Source organism: Astyanax mexicanus, chromosome 9 (genome assembly GCF_023375975.1).
Source record: "Astyanax mexicanus isolate ESR-SI-001 chromosome 9, AstMex3_surface, whole genome shotgun sequence".
In the NCBI taxonomy this organism is placed as follows: Eukaryota; Metazoa; Chordata; class Actinopteri; order Characiformes; family Acestrorhamphidae; genus Astyanax; species Astyanax mexicanus.
Genome location: NC_064416.1, coordinates 8,917,636 through 8,943,665, shown reverse-complemented (window position 1 = coordinate 8,943,665; position 26,030 = coordinate 8,917,636). Strand labels below are relative to the sequence as shown.

The window sequence follows — 26,030 nt, the reverse complement described above, 5'->3', positions numbered from 1 at the left end:
ACTATTGCTTTTGTTTCTTAATAAATACAAAGCAACACTGGTGCACTTTATGTGTCAATATGTTAGGGTGTGTGTTCGAAGACATATTGTCTTGCAGTTCTAATTTTTATTTAGGCATGGTAAACAATTCAACAATTGCAATTTTATGTAAAACTACAAAAATAAATAGATTCTTTTATCAAGAAACAATATTTTTCATTTTGTGAGTAGTTTTGTTAGTAATGCCAATACTGCAAAAAACAGATATGTGTATACTATTTATGCTGATTTTTTTTTTTTTTGCAAAAACCACACCAAATTTGTATTCTTGTCATTTTTTAAAATTTTCCTGTGAAGTTCTGTAATACACTGTAAATTACTGTAAAAATACTCTTTTACAGTGCGTGATTGCTATTTCCCACCGATTATGGTACCCTAAAATATATATAGATTTGAACCAGTTAAACTACAATACTTGTATACTTTAATCACGTCTGATTGGTTTGACATTTGTAAAGTGTGGAGCAGAGGGAGGGTTTTATCAGTGAAAATTATAGAGGGCAGGTTTAACCCTGAAAATCCTTGATTGTATCTGCTGGTTCCTGGATGTAACAGCACTGGGACACACTGGGATGAGGAGTGTTTATTCATGCAAATCGCTGAATCATGAGAGGAGGATGTGGGTCATAAAAAGTTTGACAGTTAATAAAATAAAATACATAAATAAACTGTCTGCTGTGCTCGAGCATCAATCAGAGTGACAAGTTTGATGACAGCAAAAAGAATATGCTTTATTACACATTTATAAGCATGTAGCTTTAATTATCTTCAAAACTTCCTTCTTCTCTCTTTCTCTATCTTTTCTTTGTCTCTTTTTCCACTGAGTTTTTGCAGACTGATCAATCAAAGTGACCGGTCTGATCAAAGCAAAATAAATAAGCTTTATTACACATTTATAAACATGTAACAGCAGCTTAATTAATGTTTTTCAACTATAAATATCTTCTCTCTCTCTTTCTCCTCTGAGCATCTGCATACTGATCAATCAGATTGATTATTCTGATCAAAGCAACATAAATAAGCTTTATTACACATTTATAAACATGTAACAGAAACATATTTATGTTTTTCAGCTTTAAATATCTTTAAAACTCCCTTCTTCTCTCTCTCTCTCTCTCTCTCTCTCTTCTCTCTTTTCTTCATCTATTTTTTCTCTCTTTCTCCACTGGGCATCTGCATACTGATCAATCTGATTGAAAACCTCTGATCAGTCTGATCAGAGCAATATAGACAAACTTTATTACACATTTATAGCGTTTTTCAGCTTTCCTTTTAAACTCTTCTTTATCCTCTGTTTCTTCATCTTTTCTTTCTCCTCCTTCTTTCTTTATCTCTCTCTCTCACTCTTATTCCACCCCCTCCCCTCCCCCGCTTACCTGTCAGTGCACCTGAGTCCTGTATCCTGGAGAGCTGGCGGAGTTCCTGACTCGCCCATAACTGCCTTAAGGCTTACACACACACACTCTCTCTCTCTTACACACACACACACACACACACACACACACACACACACACCGTTACAAAGGTTTCAGATTAACCTGTTAACATCAGTAGCTGAAATGTTTTGTCCTGCAGAGCTGTGTCTGAACATCACAGGGTCCTGTTGCCCTTAGGAACATCGTGTTGGGGGTCCTGTTAGACGTCTATCTATCTAATCTGACATCTATCTAATGCTATCCACTCTAAAAAACAGAGGTACAATATCAGTACTTTTTTGTACTCAGAGGTACACTCTTCATAATTGTACCCTCAAAGGTACAATATTGGTCTTTAACCCTCCTGTTGTGTTCGGGTCAAATCTGACCGATTTACAACTTAAAACACTCATAAATATAGTTTTTTACATCTGATTGCCTCAAGGCCTTATGATATCCTACACACCATGCACTTGAACACATAAAAGTGAGGATCACCTCTTTCATTGAATTTTGAGGGTTATACTCAACCTTGTTACACCTGTGGTGTTCCCGGTCAAAAGTGACCGCCATAGGAAATGAATGGGTATCCAGATTATATTCATTCATCAGACACAAAACATCCCCATACACACCAGCCCAACTCACTCACTCACTCACTCACTCACTCACTCACTCACTCACTCACTCACTCACTCACTCACTCACTCACACACTCACACACTCACACACTCATCTCATGTGGATGACATCAAGTTCAGCTTCCAACTTTTTTACCAGAGTTCATTGAGGGAATTATACTGGAATTATGCCTGGAATAGGCAGGTATACATGGGAAAACCCATGTGAGCTCTGTGCCCCTAGAGACAACAAAACAAGCCTGTGGTGCTGCAAATGTGATGCCTATGTTTGCAAGGCCCACTCTGACCTGAGTGTCGCATGCCACTCATGTGCATGAATTCACACACACACAAACACACCTTCATGTTGAGTTTTGTCTTTCAATTGAATATTTATAACGTTCATGTTGCAATATATTTTCAGTGCCTATTTGTACTTTCACTGCAGTTATCTTATGTATAATTCTATAAATTCAGGTTAAACACTGCTTTGAGACATTGTTCACAGCTAAAAAAATGTTGTATAAAAATTTGGTGGTAAAAAATGGTTTCTGTGCTAATTTAAGAGCAGTTAAAACTGACCGGTCGAATTTGACCGGGAACACTAAAGTAAGGGGCAGGAGGTGAACATGACAGGAGGGTTAAAGGGTCAGATTTGTTCCCTCTGAAGTACAAAGTAATTTCTAACAGAAATAAGTACTATTTAACCAGACAAAGGGTACATTCGGTATTCTGTATCACTGTACTAATAAACAATATATATTTTAATTGCACATTTTTTATTTGAAAGCCAGACAAATTTGGACCATCAAGTTTTTGAGCCATATTTAGTTGATGATAATGTTTATAATTTTTATAATCTTTACTGCCACAAAAACCATGGGTACAAAAAAGGACTATCACTATAAGGTACTTTTTTGTACCTCAATATAAGGTATAGCCCCAGCGACAAGCTTTGTACTCTTTTAGGTACAAATCTGGACTTACTTTTCTGAGTGTGTACCTTTAACCCATAACAGGCCAGAATATTTGTCAATGGTCTGCCTGACATTACACAACTAAATCTTGAGGATTTCTATTTAAGCATTACATAAAAAGCTTTCATGTTTGATAAGGAACATTTACTGAAAAGCATTATTGCAATTGTAATAGAAATTACAAATATTAAATCGGCTAATGTCAAAATATAATGAATAACATAAAAAAATGTCTCTGTCCCGGACTTTAATTTAATTTTAAAATCAATATTTTCCTGAATACAAACAGTTCATGTCCTCCAAACCTTTAGTTTCATTATGTTTGCCTTGTTTTTATGTCTATTTTCAAAGCTGCAGATTTTGGGTGGATTCCTGTTACTGATCTGTTACTGAATTATTTAGTGGAGTAGAGAGAAAACAGGCAGCTTCTCTAAGTGTCCTGTAGGAGATTTCAAAGCCCTCACATTTTCAGAATGTTAATAAGTTATTTTACTGCAGAGATAAAAGAGTTTTATATCACCTATACCTGTAGCCTGTATACGGGACTGGGCATTTTAAAGGGTAAAAGGTGCTTCAAGGGTTCTACAGTAAAAGCAATGGTTCTATATAGAGGTTCTATATATGCTAAGATGTTGTTCACACTGCTGGAAAACCTCCTATAAGAAAATTCTGCTGCACCAAAAGGGCTCAACTACGTTACAGAACCCTTTCTACTCATATTGACTGTACCAGTCAAACGTTTAGGCACACCTTAAATTCAGTGGGTTTTTTTATATTTAAAATGTTCTGCATTGTACATTAACACTAAAGTCCTCTAAACTATGACAAAAACATATAAGATTATTCATTAATATCAGAATATGTTTAATATTTTAGTTAATGTTTTAGAATTCAAATTAATAGCTTGAATTCTTGCCCTCTTAAAGTGTTTGCGAGTTTGAGTTGGTATACAGTGAATAGCCCTATTTGAGTAATGGTCTAATCCATATTATGATTTTAAGAATGAGACTTTATGAAGGTCAGTCAATCCGAAAAAATTCAAGAACTTTGAAAGTGTCCTCAAGTGCAGTCGCAAAAGCCATCAAAAAGGGTATGATGAAACTGCACCAGGAAAGGAAGAGCAAGAGTTTCCTCTGTTGTACAGGATAAGTTTATCAGAGTTACCAGCCTCAGAAACCACAAGTTAACAGCTCTACAGATAAGAGCTCCTGAATGATTCTTCACAAAATATTTTGGTTTGTTTAACACTGTTAAGTTGGTTCATTATGCGTTCCCTCATAGTCTGGATCACTTCACTATTCATTTACAATGTAAGACAAAAAATACTAAAATTAAAACATTAAATGAGAACGTGTGATTTTGGACTGGCACTGTATATATAAAGATGTGCCCAAACGTTTGTTGAAAGTTTCTCAGCTCTTATGGCTGTAATTGTGACACTATTGGAAACAGCAGAGGGCGGTGGAGCACCATACAGCAGCAGCAGGAAGCTGTTTAGACTAAATGTGATGTTTTGGCGCCATCTACTGGTAAAAATCAGAGCGTTCTTGTTTCTCAGTTTTTTTAATCTTTAAAAAAATCTGTATAAACTGTATTTCTAATGTAGACATGCACAAGGTAAATATTTATTTTAACAGGATAACAGACTGTAGTAATCCAAACAAACTGAAAAATATGTATGTCTATGTCTTGCATTACCTACTTTACTTTTTTCATTTTCAGTTTTGTTAAATTTTAATTTACCTGTTTTTAGAAACTAAAATAAAAGAAATTGTATTTTATTTTTAGTTATTTACTTAATATTAACATACAAAATAAATATACAATTATACCTATTATACAAATAGTATACATACTTTATATGTTATGCCTCATGTTATGTTATATTTGCCCTATTTATCATATTTAGATATTCATATTAATAGAAGATTTTGCACTTTTGTTAATTGCTAACTACATTTTCATTATTTACAGTTTGTACATGTTCTGAACAATGACAATAAAATAATTCAAATGAATACATCGATCTAAGTGTAAATAATTGAATAATGCAGGGAAAAATGTAAAATGTTTTGTATTAAGTTAATAAACAGGAGGTATAATTAATTAATATGTGCATATGGGTCAACAGAGAAACAGTTCTTATTTCTCTGTAAAAGAAACTTTAAACTTTAGTGAATTTGATTGAATAGAATGATTTATCTTCAATACAATGTTAATAATTTACCATGTGGTTTTATATAATTAATTATTATATAAAAAAAGCACAGTTTGTTTAAATTTAATTCATCCAATGGAATAAGGAGGGAAAAAGTTTAGGCCACGCCCACATCTTTGGGGAAAACAACACAGCATCTGAGACTAACTCGCATTACAATTTTCTCGCAATTAAAAATAACAGTACATCCGCATTATGTTATATGCAATAAATTAACAGTATGTATAATAATTAAACCTTTCAGACCTGAATTATCTTTAATGATTGGAAAAAAATAGGAATCTGTCTGTAATGCACAGAAAAGAAGACTCTAATATTCTACTGTAAAATCTATCTGTAGCAAGCCAATAAATCAAATTAACTAAAGCATTTAATATATTGTTTTTTCATTCCATTGCAAGCATGTGTGTAATATTTTATATTTCAAATTGAGCTTTTTATTTCATAAACTATCCCTAAACAATAAAAAAAACATGATTAAAATGTGTTTTAAATCACATTAAATTAGTAAAATAGTGTTGTTACTTTGTACTACAGTACTAGTACTACTACAGTACTACTGTTTATCCAGTGAAGTGGGCGGAGCTAAGTTACTGTTTCATTGGTTTATAAACTTGCTTGTTGGCTGGTTCATGGCCTATTCTGGTGGACAACAGCTCTCAAATCGTCGCTGTCCAATGAAAACAAGTATCTCTATTTTTTTTCGATTCGTAATTTACCACGTAGTTTGGACAAGTGTATGTCAAAATGTCTTAATTAATAAACCCATATAAATTCTCTAAAATTACCTTAAATTAACTAGTTTTACACTGACTTCCATTAAAAGTTAAAAAAGATTTTATTTCTCTCCTGTAAAGTTGCTGTTTTGGAGATACTTGTTTTTCATTGGACAGTGACAAAATAGTGTTAGGTGCAACAAAACATTTAAAAATAAAGAAAATCATAATGTCCATTTTAATGGATGCATGGTCTGAAAGGGTTAATATAATATAATATTATATAGTATAATATAATATAATATAATATAACAATTATTATAGAAAAATAAAAAAGAATACTTTGTTTTGAATACGGCGAACTTGCGTGACGTCACTGGATCGCTCTCTCCCCATTGGTGGGCTGTTCAGGTTTGGTCACGTGTGTCGGTGCGGGTGTAGAGCGGAGCGGACGGGCCGCTGCTGCTGCAGTACAGGGACTGAAAGAGCTTTTGTTTGATTGTTTGTTAGTTTTATTTCGTTTTCAGCTTCTGTTCAGCTCTGATTTTATCCTCCAGCTCCTCATAGAGAGGCTCTGTGTCCCTCAGAGCGGCCGGGCTGCGGGGAAAAAGCCCAGGTAAGCGCTGAACGGCTCTATAGTAATACTGTATACTACAGCTGAGCTCAGGGTAACAGTGCATTTATTTATAGTGTGTTCCTGGTCTGGGACTCAGCTGTATAAGTGTATAATTTACTCATATTTTCCTGCAGAAAGAGGGAAATCTGCTCTATTTTCCGCTCAGGTGAACCTGATTAGCTCATACAGTCTGTAAAACTGCGTTTTGGTAGATTTGCTGTGTGAGTTTGGATGGTATAAAGTTTCAAAGTGGTCCAAAAATAGTTTTCAATTCTGGATTAACACTTCCAATGAAGTCTTATCCAAGACCACGTTTTATCCACGTGTTTCTGATGTATTTGAAGTCGTATAAATTAATATAATCGATCATTTATTGATTAGGCCTAACTGTATACTAATAACTAACCTAGTCTAGTCTATAGGACTCCGCCACTCACGTCAGTTGTTGTTTTGACGGGACTGTAACGTTATGTGTTCTTGTGATTACAGTTCATAATCAGAAAGGGTCCAAAAGTCTTATTATTTACATTATTTACAACAATAATCTTAATTATTCCTCGAATTCTTGCTTATTTATAGATTACCTTATAGCTAAGGGTGGACAATGTTAGGCAAACATCAACCTATGTATTATATGTGTATATCTACAGCTCTGGAAAAAAAATAGATCAACTAAAATTGATGAGTTTCTTTGAATTTTCCAAATTGAAAACCTTTGAAATATGTTAAAGAATTTTCAAACCAGGAGTGGCATAAAGTAATCCAAAAGCAGTGTGTAAGACTGGTGGAGGAGAACATGCCAAGATGCATGAAAACTGTAATTAAAAACCAGGGTTCTGAACTCTTAAAACTTTATGAATGTGAACTTTTTTATTTTATTTTATTTGAGGTCTGAAAGTGATGTATCTTTTTTGTTATTTCAGCCATTTCTCATTTTCTGCCAATAAATGCTCTGAATGACAAGTTTTATTTGGAATTTAAAATAAATAATAATAAAAAAAAAAAATCTACCTATTAATAGCAAAATCGGAGAAAAAAAAACACTTCAGTTTTATTCTAAAAACTATAAACATGGGTTGGTTTCATGTGAGCAAAATTGTGGCACATTTTTTATTCTTTGTGTTTTCTTTTTATGATTTCTACATTGTACATTTAATATTGAAGACTATATTAAAGCTCTGTCTATATATGGTTATACCCCCCCCCCCCCCCCCCCTGCTTAGATGAGAACCACCTGGAACCTGTTTAGCCCATGTTTTAACCATATTAGCCTCAGGTGAGCATGTAAGCTGGCATGACACTGCAATTTTTCTGACAGCACCTGTAACAGCACCTGTTACCAAGTTCCGTTTTTATGAGGTTTGCAGCTAACTACATTGTTATTGTATTGATCTATTGTTCTGTCCCATTCTGATATTTAAACTTTAAAGTTTTGTTACTTAATGGCAATAATATCTGTATATCCTACTTTAAATTAGGGATTAACCAACAAATGGATTGTGAGCTGATGCTTATGTCCCATAGTTTTGAGGGTTATATCTGTGGATGGGTGTAAATAAGCAGTAGGGTGTATGGAAATGAAATTAGCAATTTTGGCCAAAAACTCATTTTTTCTGCATGTTTTTATTAATCTTTCCACTTTTTTCACCATTGCATAAATAAAATGTAATAATTCAAGTCCATTTTTGTCTTGAATTGCAAAATTGTCTGTTTTCAGGTGAATAATTTAATTTGGCAAATATTCACTGCAACTCTATAAAACACTTCTAAAGTTTAAAAATTGGGTCTTAACCTCAGACCAACATTACAAAGAAATAGAATTTGTATCAGCTGAGTTTGTACATACAATAAAAGCAATACAACGCATGTATTTGTCACTTACAGAGTTTAATAATTACACCAGCATTTATCAGCTACATTTATAACACACACATCTAAACAACTGTCTGATACGAAGACCCTATACATTTAAAACTGTTATATGCTGATATTTATATGATGCCAAGCAGAGGTGGGCAGTATAACATTATTATATAAATATTCTATTTTATTACTATTCTAAATATTCTATATTTATATTCTATATAAATCTTCACAGTGTTATATCAGTTATATCACAGTAGTTATTTAAGGCTGATAGCTGTGGCAATAGACAGTCACTGTTATGTACAGTATATGTCAATGTAATGCTTCTGTAAATACAAATGTGAGTGTAATAAAAGAGACTTGAAGAGGCCGTCTCAGCTCAGCCTGTGGTTTTATGTGCAATTTTAAGTTAAGTTGCATTTATTCCTAATTTTACACACATTTTATTTTGACACGGTCTTGTGTAAATAAACTGAACAGCTCTTAATATCAGATATAGCTATCATAACAGTGATTTTTAGAATAAGGTTTTACTAGAAGTTAAAAATAGTATCTATCAAGCAGTAGTATCAGGTTTTTGTGTTTATGATATGAGGTGTTTAATGCAGTTTCAGTAACCATGTGTTTGAGGTTTGGTTTAGATGAATCTGATAACTCAGCTGTGCGTGAGTGTGAGTTTGAGTGTGTGAGAGTCACGTTACTGTGAAGTAACATGAACACAAGACTTTTCATGACTTGACGTCCTTCGCTTCCCTTATTTTCTCCTTATAGCTGTAGAGTCTCTTCCTCTTTCTGCTGCTTTTGTTTCTGTAACGCTGACGGACAGCGCTTTCTACTCATCAGCTGACCCGTCCCTCATCCTATAGAAACACACACTGCATTCAGGACAGACAATAGATGTATAAGGCTTACACACATTGCTGTTCACATGGTTTTGGGCACAGGTCCACTAATATGGGAGTTTTGTCATACTGAGAATTGTTCTCAAAATACATTAATTATCATACAATTCATTTTGTAATAGATACAGCTCTGGAAAAAAATAAGAGACCACTTTAGTTTCTCTGATTTTGCTATTTATAGGTTTATGTTTGAGTAAAATAAAAATTGTTGTTTTATTCTATAAACTACAGACAACATTTCTCCCAAATTCCAAATAGAAATATTGTCATTTAGAGCATTAATTTGCAGAAAATGAGAAATAGCTGGAATAACAAAAAATACAAAGAAAACAAGTTCATAGTCATACAATTTTAAGTATTCAGGTATCAATATTTGGTGGAATAACCCTATTTTTTAATCACAGTTTTCATGCATCTTGGTATGTTCTCCTCCACCAGTCTTACACACTGCTTTTGGATAACTTTATGCTGCTCCTGGTGCAAAAATTCAATCAATTTAGCTTGTTTTGATGGCTTGTGATCATCCATCCTCCTCTTGATTATATTTCAGAGGTTTTCAATTTGGTAAAATCAAAGAAACTCATCATTTTAAGTCATCTCTTATTTTTTTCCAGAGCTGTATATGCATATTATGAATTGTTGTGTGTAATATTAAGCATTAAGTGTTAGAATGAGTATTTTTGCTTTCTTGCAGACCAGTTTAGGTTTTCACCTTCAGATGTTCTGACAAACGGCACAGAGATGAAGTCGGATATTCCATATGAAAGGGTACATTCTTGAATAATTTTCTGTTTATTTAATTTATCTGTTTATAATATTTATCATTTTAAAATGTATGTGTGTTTGTGTAAAATGTGTAAAATATGTATTTTCTCTTCAGATGGTTGATGTGGAGCGGAGTAAGGTAGAGGCACACCTGAAAACTCAGAAGGTATAAAACTGAACTATATGCTACCAGGATAATCTGTGGGGCCAAACTAAAAACAAAAACAGAAAATGTTTGGCTGAACATGACTAAGCTCATCAATATACTAATTTAAAAGACATTATGTTTATTTGTTTGTGTGTTTTTGTAGTATTACAGGTGTTTGCTGATCGTCACCTGTCTCACCACGGTGCTTCTGGTGCTATTTGTCCTACAAACTCTTCTGGTTCCCACGGCGACCTCCTCATCCAGCTCACCTGGTCTGAAAGTGCATCCTCCCATCAGAGACACCTGTACTGACCCATGCAGGTGAGAATGGAGTTGAGGCTGTGTTCACTTTACAGCAGGGGTTTGCAAACATTTTAAGATGCCTGAAGCTATTCGATCTGTATTAATGATCTTACCCTGGTTTTATTCTTAATTTTCATCAACTAGGATTCATATTTTTAAGATTTTGTATTTTTATTCAGTTTATGTTCTATTGTATCTTATTCTAGAAGTCAGATAAAGCATTTATACTTTTTTCCTTCATGTTTGAAAGTAGGAAAGGCCGATATTACCAAAAATGATGTGACAAAATATTTCTAAAATTCAGTCAATATGAAATAATTTTGTTGTCAATATAAACAGTATAAAAGCACCGTTTATAATTTATCTTATCTTGCAATGATGTTTTGCCATATTTCAACATTCTAACAAGACTTTGAATCTAAATCTTTGTGACAAAATAAAGTTTTAAAGAAAAGCGTATTATTTCAGATTTTTCTCGGTTTTACCAGCATCTACTTTCTGTATAAAATGCAGAAAACGTATGTAGGTTTTGCTGGTGGGGTTGGGTAGGTAATAAAATGGATATTTACACTATCCAGCAACTCTGTGCTCTGTCAGTGTAAAATAACAGAGCGGGATCAGCGGATGCTAAGGAGCATAGTGCACAGAGTTCACCAACTTTCTGCAGAGTCACTACATCACTATACTCTTCCAAACTTCATGTAGCTTCAGAGTTCATCACTACACACCTCCAAACTACATGTAGCTTCAGAGTTCATTATACACACCTCCAAACTTCATATAGCTTCAGAGTTCATCACTACACACCTCTAAACTTCATGTAGCTTCAGAGTTCATCACTACACACCTCCAAACTTCATATAGCTTCAGAGTTCATCACTACACACCTCCAAACTTCATATAGCTTCAGAGTTCATCACTACACACCTCCAAACTACATGTAGCTTCAGAGTTCATCACTACACACCTCCAAACTTCATGTAGCTTCAGAGTTCATCACTACACACCTCTAACCTTCATGTAGCTTCAGAGTTCATCACTACACACCTCCAAACTTCATGTAGCTTCAGAGCTCATCATCACTACACACCTCCAAACTTCATGTAGCTTCAAAATTCATCACTACACACCTCTAACCTTCATGTAGCTTCAGAGTTCATCACTACACACCTCTAACCTTCATGTAGCTTCAGAGTTCATCACTACACACCTCCAAACTTCATGTAGCTTCAAAATTCATCATCACTACACACCTCCAAACTTCATGTAGCTTCAAAATTCATCATCACTACACACCTCCAAACTTCATGTAGCTTCAAAATTCATCATCACTACACACCTCCAAACTTCATGTAGCTTCAGATTAGATCAACAACAGTAAAGTGTAGAGAGACTCATGGAAACACAAAGCAGGCGAGGAGATACTTTTGGAAATATAGTGTATGTGTTTAGTCATGGTGGTGTGTGAAGGAAACACAATTGTAAAATCATCCCCCACTCTGAATGATTATAATAAATGTTTATAATGCGAGTTCTGCAGAGAACAAAGTCCCCTCAGCTGTTTTTACCTCAATGCTTTCCAAACATTCCTGTTTCTGCTTTTGTGGCTGCAGTGTGTTGTTTAATGTTCTTCTGAAAGTTCCTCTGGTCACTGGGTTTTTTTTTCTGGGGGTTTTATTCTTTACAGAGTATCTCTGGTGGAGAGTATCCCAGTGGGTTTGGACTTTAATTCCTCAGTCTCTCATCCCTCCATCTATCAGACCTGGATGAATCTCATCTCAGGGGCTCAGAGCAGCCTGGACATTGCCTCCTTCTACTGGACTATGACTAATGCAGATACGGGCACACATGAGCCCACAGCCAATGAGGTGAGAGGATGTATGCATGTAAAAATGGAGCATAATTATCAATAGGGGCTTTTCAAAACCAATACATCTGAATATTGAGTGATCTTACCCATAAATATATTCAATAATTATGTTCATATGTGCAATAACCCAGAATATAGTATTAAATCATAATCCATAAGTCTTTGCCAGTCTTTGCCAGTACTTTTATTTAAAATAGGATCCAGATTTTAATATTTTTAAACCATAACAATGTACATTATTTACATGTGCAATATGTTTTTTTGTGTGTACTGCAATATTTATATTATTCAAGTATTACAAAAAATGAAAAAAAGTTTTACACTTTTCTTTTTGAGCAATTCTGGATTATTTCTTTTTCTTAACATAGCCTGCTGTTAAAAAATGTTAAATGGACTGGTATAATCCAAGCATTGAAACTTTTGTTTTAGTAATAGTTTTATTTTTATTTTATTTTTATTTTGCTGCCCTTTTTCCCCCCATGTTAAAAATATATATAAATTATATAAACTAAAAATAATAAACTATAATCACAAAAAAACGTAGCTTTCTTACCTCTTTCTACTTTTGTGTGCCTTGCCATCCCATTATTGCTGTAACCTTGTGCATTTCCCCACAGTGGGATTGATAAAGGATCATCTGGTTTTATTTTCATATAATATTTGATTTATCAGATAAGATAAGCAAAAACAATTTTTTTTTCACAGGGTGAACGGATTCTTCAAGAACTCGCTCAGCTTTCTGGAAGGATATCAGTGCGAATAGCTGTGAACAAGCCAGACAAGCAACCACAAAATCTTCAGCTGCTGATTGACTCCGGTAATTTCCACCTGGATGATCTTTTAACTGAATGAACGAAATGTTGTGTTTCAGGTTTAACGGCTTGTGATTTAAGTAACAGTTTGGCTTTAAGATTTAGTCAGTCAGCCAGGTCATATACAGTGTTCTGTCACAGATGCCTGCTTATTTATACATGTAATTTACAGTGGATTTGATGGTATGTTTAACTATCATTTTAAATGTGTAATTTAGTTTTTTCCACGGCAGTTCTCCACCTTAAACAGGATAAAACATCCCTGCTTATGTCCTACCTGTGTTTTTTTTCCATTGCATGGGAACTTTAATTTTGCATTGCAGTTTTTCAGTGCATTGCCAACACTTGTCACAATTTACAGTACAGGAGATAGTAACTTGCTCTGATAGCCTACAACACGTTGGCTAGGCAAATAATCATTATATAAAATATAATAGGATACCCAATGGAAGGTAGCCCTCGTGGGGAAGACTACACATTGATTTTAAGTTAGGATTTGGGGGCACGCCCATTATGCAAATTACCAGTTTAACTGGGGGGAGTTTAATTTATTCTTTGTGGAGTTGGACAGTATTTTTTGGGGTTTATTTGGGTTAACACTAAAATATATAAGTGTGTCAAATAACTCCAACACTGAACACCATTTGAATCTGAATTAGTTAAAATTACACATTGGGAGTGAAAATCAACTCTCAGCTGTTTAACCCTTGTGTGGTGTTCGGGTCTGTGGGACCCGTTTTCATTTTTCATCAAACGATACAAAAAAATATTTTTTCTAACTCAAACTCATTGGTATTGGCTCATTTTTTGTGAAAAACATATATCAAAACACATTTTCGATAAACACACACTGTACAACCCCCCCCCCCCCCCACCCCCCCCACACACACACACACATTTATATTACATACATTATGTTTGGCCAAGGTCTAATAAACATTGCTTCATTTGTAAATTTGACACTAAACAAATTTTCTACTCATATCTTGAGTTTAATTCATTTTCTTTTACATTTTATTAAAAAACTAATAAAAAAAGAGTAGCACTTTTTGAAAGAAATGTAACATAATAAATGTAAAGGGCAAATATTAACCATGTAAGCTGTTTATATTGCTTGCAATTTAGGTGAAGCAAGCATGTGTAAAGCATTTTAATGTAAAATTGCTTAATTTTGCTAAATTAAACACAAGTAACAAAGTAAACGAGTAACAAAAATATCAACACCACACAAGGGTTAACTCTGAAATTTCCACTCTCTAGTTTTTGCTTTAGAGGAATGGTTTGTGCAGCTCTTTGTTCCATTCTTCTTAATTCCTCTTATATGTGGACCATCCTTTTACCTGTATCTTGATTGGGGCCTTCTAAATAAAATTTGCTCAAATTGTACACCTCTAACCCCTTTAACCCCTTCTTGTCTAAATTTTTTTTTATTTTAATCAGTAAATAAGATGTTTCACTAAATCTTTTCTTTAATTTCATGTTCTGAAGGTGCTCAGGTGAGGTCAGTGAACATGAAGCAGTTAACCACTGGAGTGCTGCACACTAAATTCTGGGTGGTGGATAAGAGACATATTTACATCGGCAGCGCTAACATGGACTGGAGGTCGTTAACGCAGGTGAGCATGCTTTATTACTATCTATGGAGACTAACTAGTGTGGCTAGTGTGAAGATGAGAATAGATATATAAAGTGCCTTAGTCCAATTATATTCAGGGTTAATTACTGAGCAGGTGTTGATCAGAATAAGGTGCTGAGCTGCAGCTCTTGTGTGTGTGTGTTGTCTGATAACCCCTCAGGTAAAGGAGCTGGGTGCGGTGGTGTATGACTGCAGCTGCCTCGCCAACGACCTGGATAAAATCTTTGAAGCTTATTGGTTCCTGGGTCAGAGTAAGACTATCCCCTCCCCCTGGCCCAGCCAATACACTACAGCCTACAACAAGGACACACCCATGGAGCTGTCACTCAATGGCACAACCTCCGAAGTCTACCTGTCTGTAAGACAACTACTTATTTTTTTTCTAAACCCTTTAACATCTTCCTCAATAAAACAGTTTGAGTTTTCTATTTTTTCTTTGTTTGGACTCAATAATAATGACGATAAATGTATAACTTTTAAAAATAACTGTTTTTGACATATAAACCTCTATCAAACTTGATATATGGGCTCTGAGTGGTCCAGCTGTCTAAAGCGCTGCCACTTTAATCAGGTTATTGCTGGTTCGATTCCCAGTCATGCAGCTTGCCATCAGCTGCTGGAACCCTGAGAGAGCACAATTGTGCTTGCTTTTTCTGGGTGGGTAGATGGTGTTCTCTCCCCACATCCATCCTAGGGTAATGTCAATCAGCACAGAGCGTCTGTGAGCTGATGTATCAGAACCGAGTCGATGCGCTTTCCCCTGAGTGCGCTGTGATGCTACTCGGCAATGCTGCATCAGCAGCAGTTTGAAAAGAGGCGGTGGCTGACTTCAAATGTATCAGAGGAGGCATGTGCTAGTCTAAACCCTCCTGGTGTTGGGGCATTAATGGTGATAATAAATAATGATAAATAAAATAAAACTTGATATATAGATAAGACTCAAAGAGCTTACTAATGAAAGACACAGCAGCCTCTAGTGGATTTGTTTTAATCTAACAGACCTCTTCTGATTCTGAATGGCACAATCAATTTACGTTCAGTTAAACACTTTAAGTAAAACTTTAAAGGGTTAAAGTGCCTAAATTCCCCATATATTCTTTCATTTTTCAAACAGAGCACTGCAGAACCAAAGCCACAGATATAGTGATGATGTTTTAGGAAATAACTGGAACTAGTATTACTGAAACATGAACTGAGAGCTTTGTCACGGATTCGCTGAAGTTGGTTTCATTTTTTCTTATTTAGATTTCAGACTTTAGCAGCTTTTAAACAGTGATCTTAAATATTAGTCAATAGGCTTTTACTGTCATTCCATCTGAATACAACAGTGCAACGAAATTATGTTCTTCCGGAACTGTAGTTCAACATGGGATCAATACTACAATATAGACAATATGAACTGTAAAAAAAATTGTGCAACAGAACTAGAACACTACAATCAATACAAAAAATACAATAAATACAGCAGACATAAGACAATTTAACAGACCGGACAGTGCAGTACACACACACTAAGTGTGTATCAAATAATCAATAATGGGATGAATGTATGTTTTAATCCAGAATAACCCATGTTTAAAGATTTATTATATTTCCTCAGAGTTCTCCGCCGTCTCTGTGTGCTGAGGGCAGAACCGGGGACCTGCAGTCTATTCTGAGTGTGATTGACGATGCCCGTCAGTTTGTCTACATCGCAGTGATGAACTACCTGCCCACCATGGAGTTTTCCTTTCCAAAAAGGTCTCCATCACCTTCTGCTTCACAATAATTCTGTAAATGTTTAACACTTGCCCATGTGTTTAAAAAGTTGCTTATGAATTTTTATATACAGTGATGTGCAAAAGTTTGGACACCCTAAGTCAAATATTGGTGGATAGTTAAAAGTAAAAGATTAACTTGGCTTTTTTTTTATTAATATTACACAAAACCAGAGGTGGAAAGTAATGAATTACATTTACTCAAATTACTGTAATTGAGTAGAGTTTATGAGTAATTTGTAATTTTTAAGTAGTTTTTAAAATAGGTAATTTTACTTTTACTTAAGTACATTTTGACACAAGTAATTTACTTCACTACACTGGAAAACTCCCCATTACTGAGTAAATTATTAAATGCTGGGGGGAAAAAAAAAGAATTGTCTGAATTAAGAAAATGATGATAATTCCTTAAGTTTTTATTGAAAACATTAAACAATCTGCTTAAATAAAAAAACCCATAAAAAATAGCAGTTAAAGCATAGCAATGGCAAGTTAAAAAATAATAACGAACTGTAAAACTATAAAAATACAGTTTATAGTCACCGATGTGGCCATAACCTTTTAACAGTAAAGAAAATGGATCATTAAAACCTATGCCAACATGTTCATGAAAATGTTTTGTAGGGTGGTCTGAACAAATACTGCCTGAAAGGTCCAAATTATTATTTGGAATAATAGTTCATTAAAAATATTTTATTTATAATAAGTACTTTCTTACATCAAATAATTAAAAGTAACTATGTAACTTTTACTCAAAGTACATTTTAAATTGAGTACTTTTTTACTTTTACCCGAGTAGATTTTTAGATGGGTACTTTTACTTGAGTAGACTTTTAGCAAAGTAAAGGTAATTTTACTTTATTAAAATTTTTCAGTACTTTTTCCACCTCTGCCCAAAACCCTAATCACCATTGCAGCAAGACAGACCAAGAACAACACAACCCTAGAAACCTGTTACAGAACTGAAAAACTATTATCTGCTACACAAAGGGTGGAGTTTCCCCAGTCAGAGATTAAGCCTAATCTTACACTACACAGCATTTTGAATGGGGATTTTTTTATTGAAAGGAAAATATAGCCTTTAACTAACAACTTAAGTCCCGTACACTTGGAAACTGATCCAAAAAGTTTACAGGGAGGAATTACTTATAATTACTTATAATGCAGGTTATATTGATGAATATCTAAATAATTTGTCACTATATTTCCAAAATGTGTTGTCTGCAGGTACTGGGCTGATATAGACACTCAGCTGAGGCGTGTGGCGTTTGAGAGGAGGGTTCAGGTGCGTTTGTTGATCAGCTGTTGGGGCAGCACTTCTCCCATCATGTTATCATTCCTCCGCTCTCTGGCTGCCTTACAAAATGAAAGGAAACTGGATGTCCAGGTGGTGAGTGAACTATATATCCTTTTACAAAAATACTATTTTAAGTATTTATTTACCACAACTTTTTAATATTACAGCAAACATACCAACAGAGCACAATATATGTACCTCAGTAATGCAATTCTATACATGCATTTTCTTCAGTAGTGCAATTTTAATCATGCTTTCACATCTGTAGTGCTATTCTAATCATACATTTACCTCAGTAGTGCTATTCTAATCATGCATTTATTGCAGAGGTGCTTTTTCTACTCACATTCATTTAGGTAGCTAGTCACCTCAGCAGTGCAATGTTAGTCATAAATGTACCTAAATTGTGCTATTTTAATCATGCATTTACCTCAGTATTGCTATTCTAATCATGCATTTACCTCAGTAGTGCTATTCTAATCATGCATCTACTGCAGCAGTGCTTTTTTGGTCACACATTTAGGTAGCTAATCACCTCAGTAGTGCAATATTAGTAATTAATGTACCTACATAGTGCTATTCTAATCATACATGTACCTGAGCAGTACTATTTTAAGTTTACTATTTTAATCATGCATTTACTGCAGCAGTGATTTTCTGGTCACACATTTAGGTAGCTAGTCACCTCAGCAGTGCAATGTTAGTAATTAATGTACCTACGTTGTGCTATTCTAATCATACATTTACCTCAGTAGTTCAGTTCTATTCATGCATCTACTGCAGCAGTGCTTTTCTGGTCACACATTTAGGTAGCTAGTCACCTCAGTAGTGCTATTCTAATCATATATTTACCTGAGTAGTACTATTTTATTCAAACATTTACTTAAGCAGTGCATTTTAGTCATAAATGTACCTAGGTAGTGCTATTCTAATCATAAATGTACTTCAGTTGTGCTGCTCAAGTCAGATGTGAGAGCTTTCTCTTAAGATTAATGAAAACATTACACTATGACATAAAATAAGTCACAGTAATTGTACAGTATAGATTATGTAGCTTTCTGTTCAACTAAAATTATATATTACATTCAGTACATTCAGTCTGAACCTAAACCAAACTAACTTACTCTACAGTTAAGACCTTACTGAATTTTACCAGTTTCAAATAAGCTCTGAAACATAAACACTTACCAGTTGATTTAAAAGTCTCAGTTTGCACAGCTGGTACAGCAAGACAATACTGTAGTTTACTGCTCAATTACCAAATAAATATAAAACAGCTGATCTAATCCATTTCCTGAAGCTTTAGCTGTTTAAAGTCAGTCTCTGTAGGTTGTTATCAGTGTTTACTTTTGCTTTTCATTTTCAGTGTGTTCTGTTTGAGGCCTCTGCTCCTCTAAGTTCTCTAAACACCGGCAGCGTGTTGTATTGTTTCCTCTCTAAATGTCGTGTTTTTTGCTTCTCAACAGAAAATCTTCATTGTTCCCGCCAACCCGAGTCAAAAGCAGATTCCCTTTGCCCGAGTGAACCATAACAAATACATGGTGACCGACAAGGTGGCTTACATAGGTATGAGAACATATTTACTTCTCATTAAACCCCTCAGTCTATAAATCTGCTCTGAATTATTCAGTATGTATTATTAATATATTATTATCCACTAAATGTAGTATGACTTTAGCATACACTATAAATGATATGTAATACACAATTTGAATTATAAATTATCTACTAATAATTACGTGTATCTAATTTTAAGTATTCAGTATTCTATGTGATGATTATTAAGTACCTACAAATAATTATTGGTTAAATATACAGTTTCAGTGTCTACTAATAATTATTTAGGAGCTAAAATATATGACTTATTAATGGCAAATTATTATTCAGGATCTAATATTAATTATTCAGTTTCTAATGTATACTTCAGAATATTCTTTGTATTATTCAGTCATTACAAATAATTATTTAAAATGTAATATTAATTACTCAATCAGTTAATAAAAAGAATTGAGTTATTACCATGAAATAGTCAGTGCTCTTGATATTTCGGAACTCCTAAAGCTTTATGAATATGAACTTGTTTTCATTGCATTATTTGAAGTCTGTAGCATCACAGTGTGCTCAGAGGAAAGCACAGCGACTTAGTTCTGATACATCAGCTCACAGACGCTCTGTGTTGATTGATATCACCCTTTAGTGATGTGAGGAGAGAGAGCCATCTACCCACTGTGGGCCCTAAATTGGTGATCAATATATGCTATATTACCTTTATAATAGTATATTTGGATAAAAAGTCTAGAGTTCACTAAGTTCTGTTAAAACAGGTGTCTGACCCTTTCTCTGAGGCCTGTACAGTCTGTACCAAGGCGTGAACTTAGAACTTAGAACTTAGAACTTTTGTAGTGATGCAAGACTAGATAAGTTTTTAGAGCTCATTTTAGCTAGCCCAGGCTTCCCTTTCTGGGAGGCCTAGAAGAGTCGTGAAATAACCGCGACACCACCCAGAGAGAGCAAGGCTAATTATGCTCTCTCAGGGCTCTGACAGCTGATGGAAAGGGATGGCAGGAGTGGTGCAAAATCCAAAAGCAGTTTGCAAGACTGGTGGAGGAGAACATGCCAAGATGCATGAAACTTTATTAAAAAACAGGATTATTCCACAAAATATTGATTTCTGACCTCTTAAAACTTTATGAATATGAACTTGTTTTCTTTGCATTATTTGAGGTCTGAAAGCTCTGCATCTTTTTTGTTATTTTAGCCATTTCTCATGTTCTGCAAATAAATGATCTAAATGACAATATTTTTATTTGGAATTTGGGAGAAATGTTGTCTGTAGTTTATAGAATAAAACAACAATGTTTATTCTACTCAAACATATACCCATAAATAGCAAAATCAGAGAAACTGTGGTCTCTTAATTTTTTTGCAGAGCTGTGTATGTTTTAATGTCAAAAATGTCCGTCTCTGCTATGCTAGTGGTGGTGGTATATTACCCACCTATGGTTGGCAGCCTTACCTATTCTGCAGAAAAATAGCCTGCTCGTCAATTTCCATGGCTTCAGAACAGTGTTGCATGCTGTGTTCCATGCCTGGCAACCCTGAATGTGGAAATGGGACTGAAGGAATAGCTTTGGGCAGATTCAGAGCCTACATCCAGCACAGATTATTGTGACGATACAACCTGATCATGATATGATTTACTGCAAAAAAATTAATGCTTTAATCTTTTTATGTCTGTGTCCCCGCAGGCACATCTAACTGGTCTGGAGACTATTTCGTGAACACAGCTGGTTCTGCGCTGGTGGTGAATCAGACTTCGGATCAGTCCACGGCTCAGACGGTCCAGCAGCAGCTGCAGGCTGTGTTTGAGAGGGACTGGGACTCTCAGTACAGCACTCTGCTTAAACACAACTCCAACCTCAAGGACATTTGCAGCACATTGGACAGCCAGCAGGAGGAGCTGTAGGCTACAGTTGAGCTAAATGATTGGTCAGCTTTGAGGAACTGTGCTGATCTGCCTTTTCTTTGTGCTGGAGGCCAAATATGTTAACTGCTGAGACCAGACGTCCGTCTGCTGCACCTGTAGAGGATGGCTCAGTTTCCACATAACCACTAAAATATGAGGTTTAATTCAATTAAACTAAAGAAAAAGGATTTTATTCACACAAGATAATGAAACAGGTCCCTTAGGACCCTATTTTTTTAAAGAAAGCTCTTCAGGTGTTTCAGATGTCCTTAAATCAGGATTAGGCTTAAAGGAGAACATTTGTTGTAGTAAAACATGATAAAAAGTACTTACCTTTAATGAATAGCACACCTCCATTCACCCACAGCGTTACAAGATCCAGAAATCTTAACAGTTTGTCCAAACACCCTTCAGACTGGGTGACACCCTGATAAATCACTTTTTTCCACCGTTATCCAGCTCAAGGTAGCTCCACACCTCCTTGCTAGAATCTGGAGAGCCCTGACATTTAAAACGAGGCATTAATAACTTAAAAAGTGCACAAAAACCTTATTAAAAACCACTGTTTACATCCTTTAATGCTAGCTTTAGCTCAGAGAGCCGCCATTACTCCTGGCGCCTGCTGCTACGCTACACTATGTAAACTATGAGTCTACATAGTCTACGCCCTGTGTTGCCCAGTCTAAAGGGTGTTTGACAAACTTAAAATTTCAGGATCTTGGAACGCTGTGGTAGGGTGGAGGTGCCCTATTCATCAAAGGTAAGTACTTTTTATCATGTTTTACTGCACCAAAAGTCAATTTTACACCGGAGTTCTCTTTTAATCATGGTCTATGAAACTCTCCGTAAGCACAATTAGTTAAACAAACCCAGAAAAGGGTTAAACAAGCACATTCTTAATGACTATTAAACTGCTACATCAATGAAATCTCTGGACACTAAGAAATTTTAGAGATTTTTTTTTATAGCTTTCGTACTCAGTATTGTGCACAATGGACAGTGTTTGCTTTTGTTTTTTTTTTTTTACACTAAATAATCCACATCACTAGTGAAATAATCAACTGTGAAGCTTTTAAAATGCAATATATTTTAAAATGGCCACTTCACTTGATTTGCTGATAATCATCTTCCTCTTTTCCGTCTTAAACACATACAGCATTATGATCCATTTGCACAGTATTTTTAATATTATTAACTGTAGTGCTTCTGAACATGGCTTTAAACGTTATTTTGTTCAGATGCAAAGCCAACAGCATGTTTACATACAGGACTCAGGGATGTGTGGGGCTTATAGTTTTTTTGTTTTTTTTTAGTGAAATAATTGAAAAAATAATAATAATATTATTTTTATAGTTTCTGTTTGGGTTTATTACTGTGTGGGAGATATTCAGTTGTTACAGGACTCCAATGTCAGAAATCTGAAAATGCATTTTGGTCTAATAATGATACAGGGGGTAGATTTATGTAATTTTCTATTTGATGACAATAATCATTTCAACAGCTTTTCCAATTTAAAGCAATACATTGGTAAACAACTCATTTTCTCTTCTATTTTTTGTTGCCAATAATTGGAAAAGAAATAGTCAATCACCCCTAATTTAGCCTAATTTTAGCATATTGAGCACTCCTGGTGAAACATCATGTATAGAGCACATGAAATTATAAATACAGATAGGTGTTTGCTAAATTTAACAGAAGAAAAATGTTAAATGTGAGGTGTTACAGAATAATCGCACAGAACAACAGAAACATGTTTTTTTTAATTTTTTTTTTATCAGGGGTTCCCACACTTTAGCACATGGTTGTATAGAACTGTTTTGGTGCTTATGTTTTAGTGCCGAGTGCTGTGTAGGTTGTAATAAAATCTGTTAAGTAAACCGTTTATGTCTGAAATGTTTATTCAGTTTTTATTACTTAATTTATCATTAAAGCAGGAGTCAGATTTATTTTAAAAACTTTTTTTTTTTTTTTTGCAGATTTTATAAAAATGTATTTACTTACATTTACATCACTTTCAATCAATCAGAGCATGTTCTTTGGCCCTTAAATAAACTAATGAATGCTTTTGTTTTTATTTGAGGTGCTTTGTTATGGAAAAACTTAACGAGCCAAATACTGTTTTTACCAGATTTTTTACATTGTATATCATTAAAATGGTGGCGGGAATAATAATAATAATAATAATAATAATAATAATACTACTAATAATAATAATAATAACAATACAAATACTAATACTATAGAGAAGTTTCTTCTTCAACAAACTCTTGGTTGTTTTTTTTTTTGCAAAAAAGACACGTTTTCTTTTAGATAGCATGTTCCTCCGAAAATGTTGCTAATTAAACACTGTACAGGCTGTAATGGTTTATTTCTGTCTCTGCTCCAGCTGTTTGTGTCTGATTTAAACAGATACCACATCTGCAGGGTCTTGTAGGTTTGGCTAGCCCAGTCCACAGTCTGGTGTAGGAGGCCCAATTTATCTTCCCAGCTCTCTTCAGCTATAATTCTTGGTATAATTGAGAATACGATTCATAAACTAACAGATTATAAAAGCAAAAGCTGTCAAAGATGTTTCCCCTTGCATTACTTTTCCTTTTATACTTTAAGTTGATTTTAAACCCTTGCATAAATACTGTTTACAACCTATCAATCAATCAACCTTTATTTTGACTCAGAAGAACATTGAGGGCAACCCTCATTTTCAATCTAGGCGAGCATTTAAAAATACAAATACATGACAAAGAAAATAATAACTACATTTAATCATTTTAAAATAGTGAATAAAAAATAAAAATATATTAAAATAATAAAATAAAACGTTCTTTAATTGATAAGAAATTAAGATTGAAAGAAGATAAGATTAATACAACAACAAAAAACAGTTAAAATTAAGCTAAAACAAACTTTTACAAGTACAATAAGAATACATAATAATAATAAAAATAAAAATAATAAAAGTAATGAATCAAAATAAGATTAAAAGCAATAATATAAAACTATTTAAAAAGTAAAAAAAAATGCAAGTAAATAAAGAACTAAGAGAAGAACTAAAATTAGAAATAAAAATTTAAGAATAAATAGATTAAGTAAAACAGGAACAGGGTGTCTGAAGGTGGTTAGATATTAAAAGATTAAAATGACTCCAGTGAGCTGAGTTTTAGTGTTTCCTGTAGTGAAATAAATACACCTGAATCAGTTAAAATACCGCTATTTATATCCCCCTGTATTCAGACATGCCCCGCCTACAAGTTTTGGCAAATCCTGCATCTTGCACTGTGATTGGCTAACAGTTGAAACTGACAGGCCGTCTAGCGTATCGGCGGGACTGTGTAAGCCAATCCCAGCGAAGGACGGGGGATTTGGGCGGAAAAGGGCACCAAGAAGGAGCCAAACATGGCGCTTTAAGGATTTTCAGAATGGATTCAGACAAAGAGAATCTGTACAGAGGAGAACACCCACACAGGAATCTGTTCTACTGTTTGTCAGACACGAGAGGGAGCTCTGAAGTGATTTCAAAATTAATGATGTAATATGGAGCAATTAAGCAAAATCTTAGTTTATAAGTTTATTCGTCCTGAAAAACATATATTTTTCTCAACATAGAACAACTTTGAAAAAAGTTTCAGTACTAAATACATAATTTTGAAAGAATTTAATTTCAATTATACACATAAGTCTCTTACTCCAGCACATAACAATGTAGTTGTCATAGTGAAAGTATTAAATTCATGGAAATATGTAGGGAAGTGAAAGTGGAAGTAGAAGAAAAAAATAATACTAAAGAGGAAGTAGAAAAAAATTAACATTTTAGTACTTAAGTACAGTTGTCACATATTTCTACTTTCCTAATACACTAGTGCCTCTCAGAAATAGAATATAATTGAAAAGTTACTTTATTTCAGTAATTCAGTTCAAAATGTGAAACTCATATATTATATAGATGTATTACACTCTGAGTATTTTAAGCAATTATGTCTTACAGCCACTAAAAATCCAAAAAATATGTGTCTGAGAAAATTAGAATTCTTTTGGCAGTGTACCAAGTCCTGCTGGACAATGAAATCCACATCTCCATAAAAATTTAAGTTCTGTTAGATTTTCCAGGAAAACACTACACCGACTTTGGACTGAATATAACAAAGTGGACTAACACCAGCAGAAGACATGGCTCTGCAAACCATCACTGATCATCAGTTAATTTTACATTTCATTTGTAAATCAAGGGAGCAGAGTCTGGAGGAAGAGTGGAGAGACACACAGTCCAAACTGCTTGAGGTCTAGTGTGAAGTTTCCACCAATCATTGATGGTTTGGAGAGACATGTCATCTGCTGGTGTTGATCCACTGTGTTTTATTTTATCAAGTCCAAAGTCAGTGCAGTGTTTAACCGGAAAATCATACAGCACTTCATGCTTCCCTCTGCTGACAACATTATGGAGATGCAGATTTCATTTTCCAGCAGGACTTGGTACACTGCCCACAATGCCAAAAGTAGAATTTTTTGTTTTTGTTTTTTTATAAAATAGATCACTCTGTGTGTAATATATCTGATATATTTTTAATAATATTCTAATTTAGTTTGAGATGCACTAGATCTATGCAGTCAGC

The 26,030-nt window shown here is 34.4% G+C and overlaps 1 protein-coding gene across 1 annotated transcript; it reads left to right on the top strand.

Moving 5' to 3' along the window:
- Positions 1-6,406: 6,406 nt before the first annotated feature.
- pld3 (phospholipase D family, member 3) lies at positions 6,407-23,305 on the top strand. The gene is made up of 12 exons (XM_007251577.4): positions 6,407-6,601; positions 10,064-10,137; positions 10,250-10,300; positions 10,446-10,603; positions 12,273-12,453; positions 13,161-13,272; positions 14,756-14,883; positions 15,064-15,261; positions 16,504-16,643; positions 17,888-18,050; positions 19,424-19,523; positions 21,206-23,305. Exons 2-12 carry the CDS (start codon positions 10,111-10,113, stop codon positions 21,421-21,423), a joined length of 1,476 nt encoding a protein of 491 aa, XP_007251639.3. The 5' UTR covers positions 6,407-6,601; positions 10,064-10,110; the 3' UTR covers positions 21,424-23,305.
- The last annotated feature ends 2,725 nt before the right edge of the window (positions 23,306-26,030 follow it).

Bases quoted from the DNA above. Each gene is read 5' to 3' on its own strand.
- pld3 (XM_007251577.4), top strand. From the start codon at position 10,111: ATGAAGTCGGATATTCCATATGAAAGG. The intron at 14,884-15,063 runs GTGAGCATGCTT...ATAACCCCTCAG, and splicing joins ACTGGAGGTCGTTAACGCAG to GTAAAGGAGCTGGGTGCGGT. The intron at 15,262-16,503 runs GTAAGACAACTA...ATATTTCCTCAG, and splicing joins CCTCCGAAGTCTACCTGTCT to AGTTCTCCGCCGTCTCTGTG.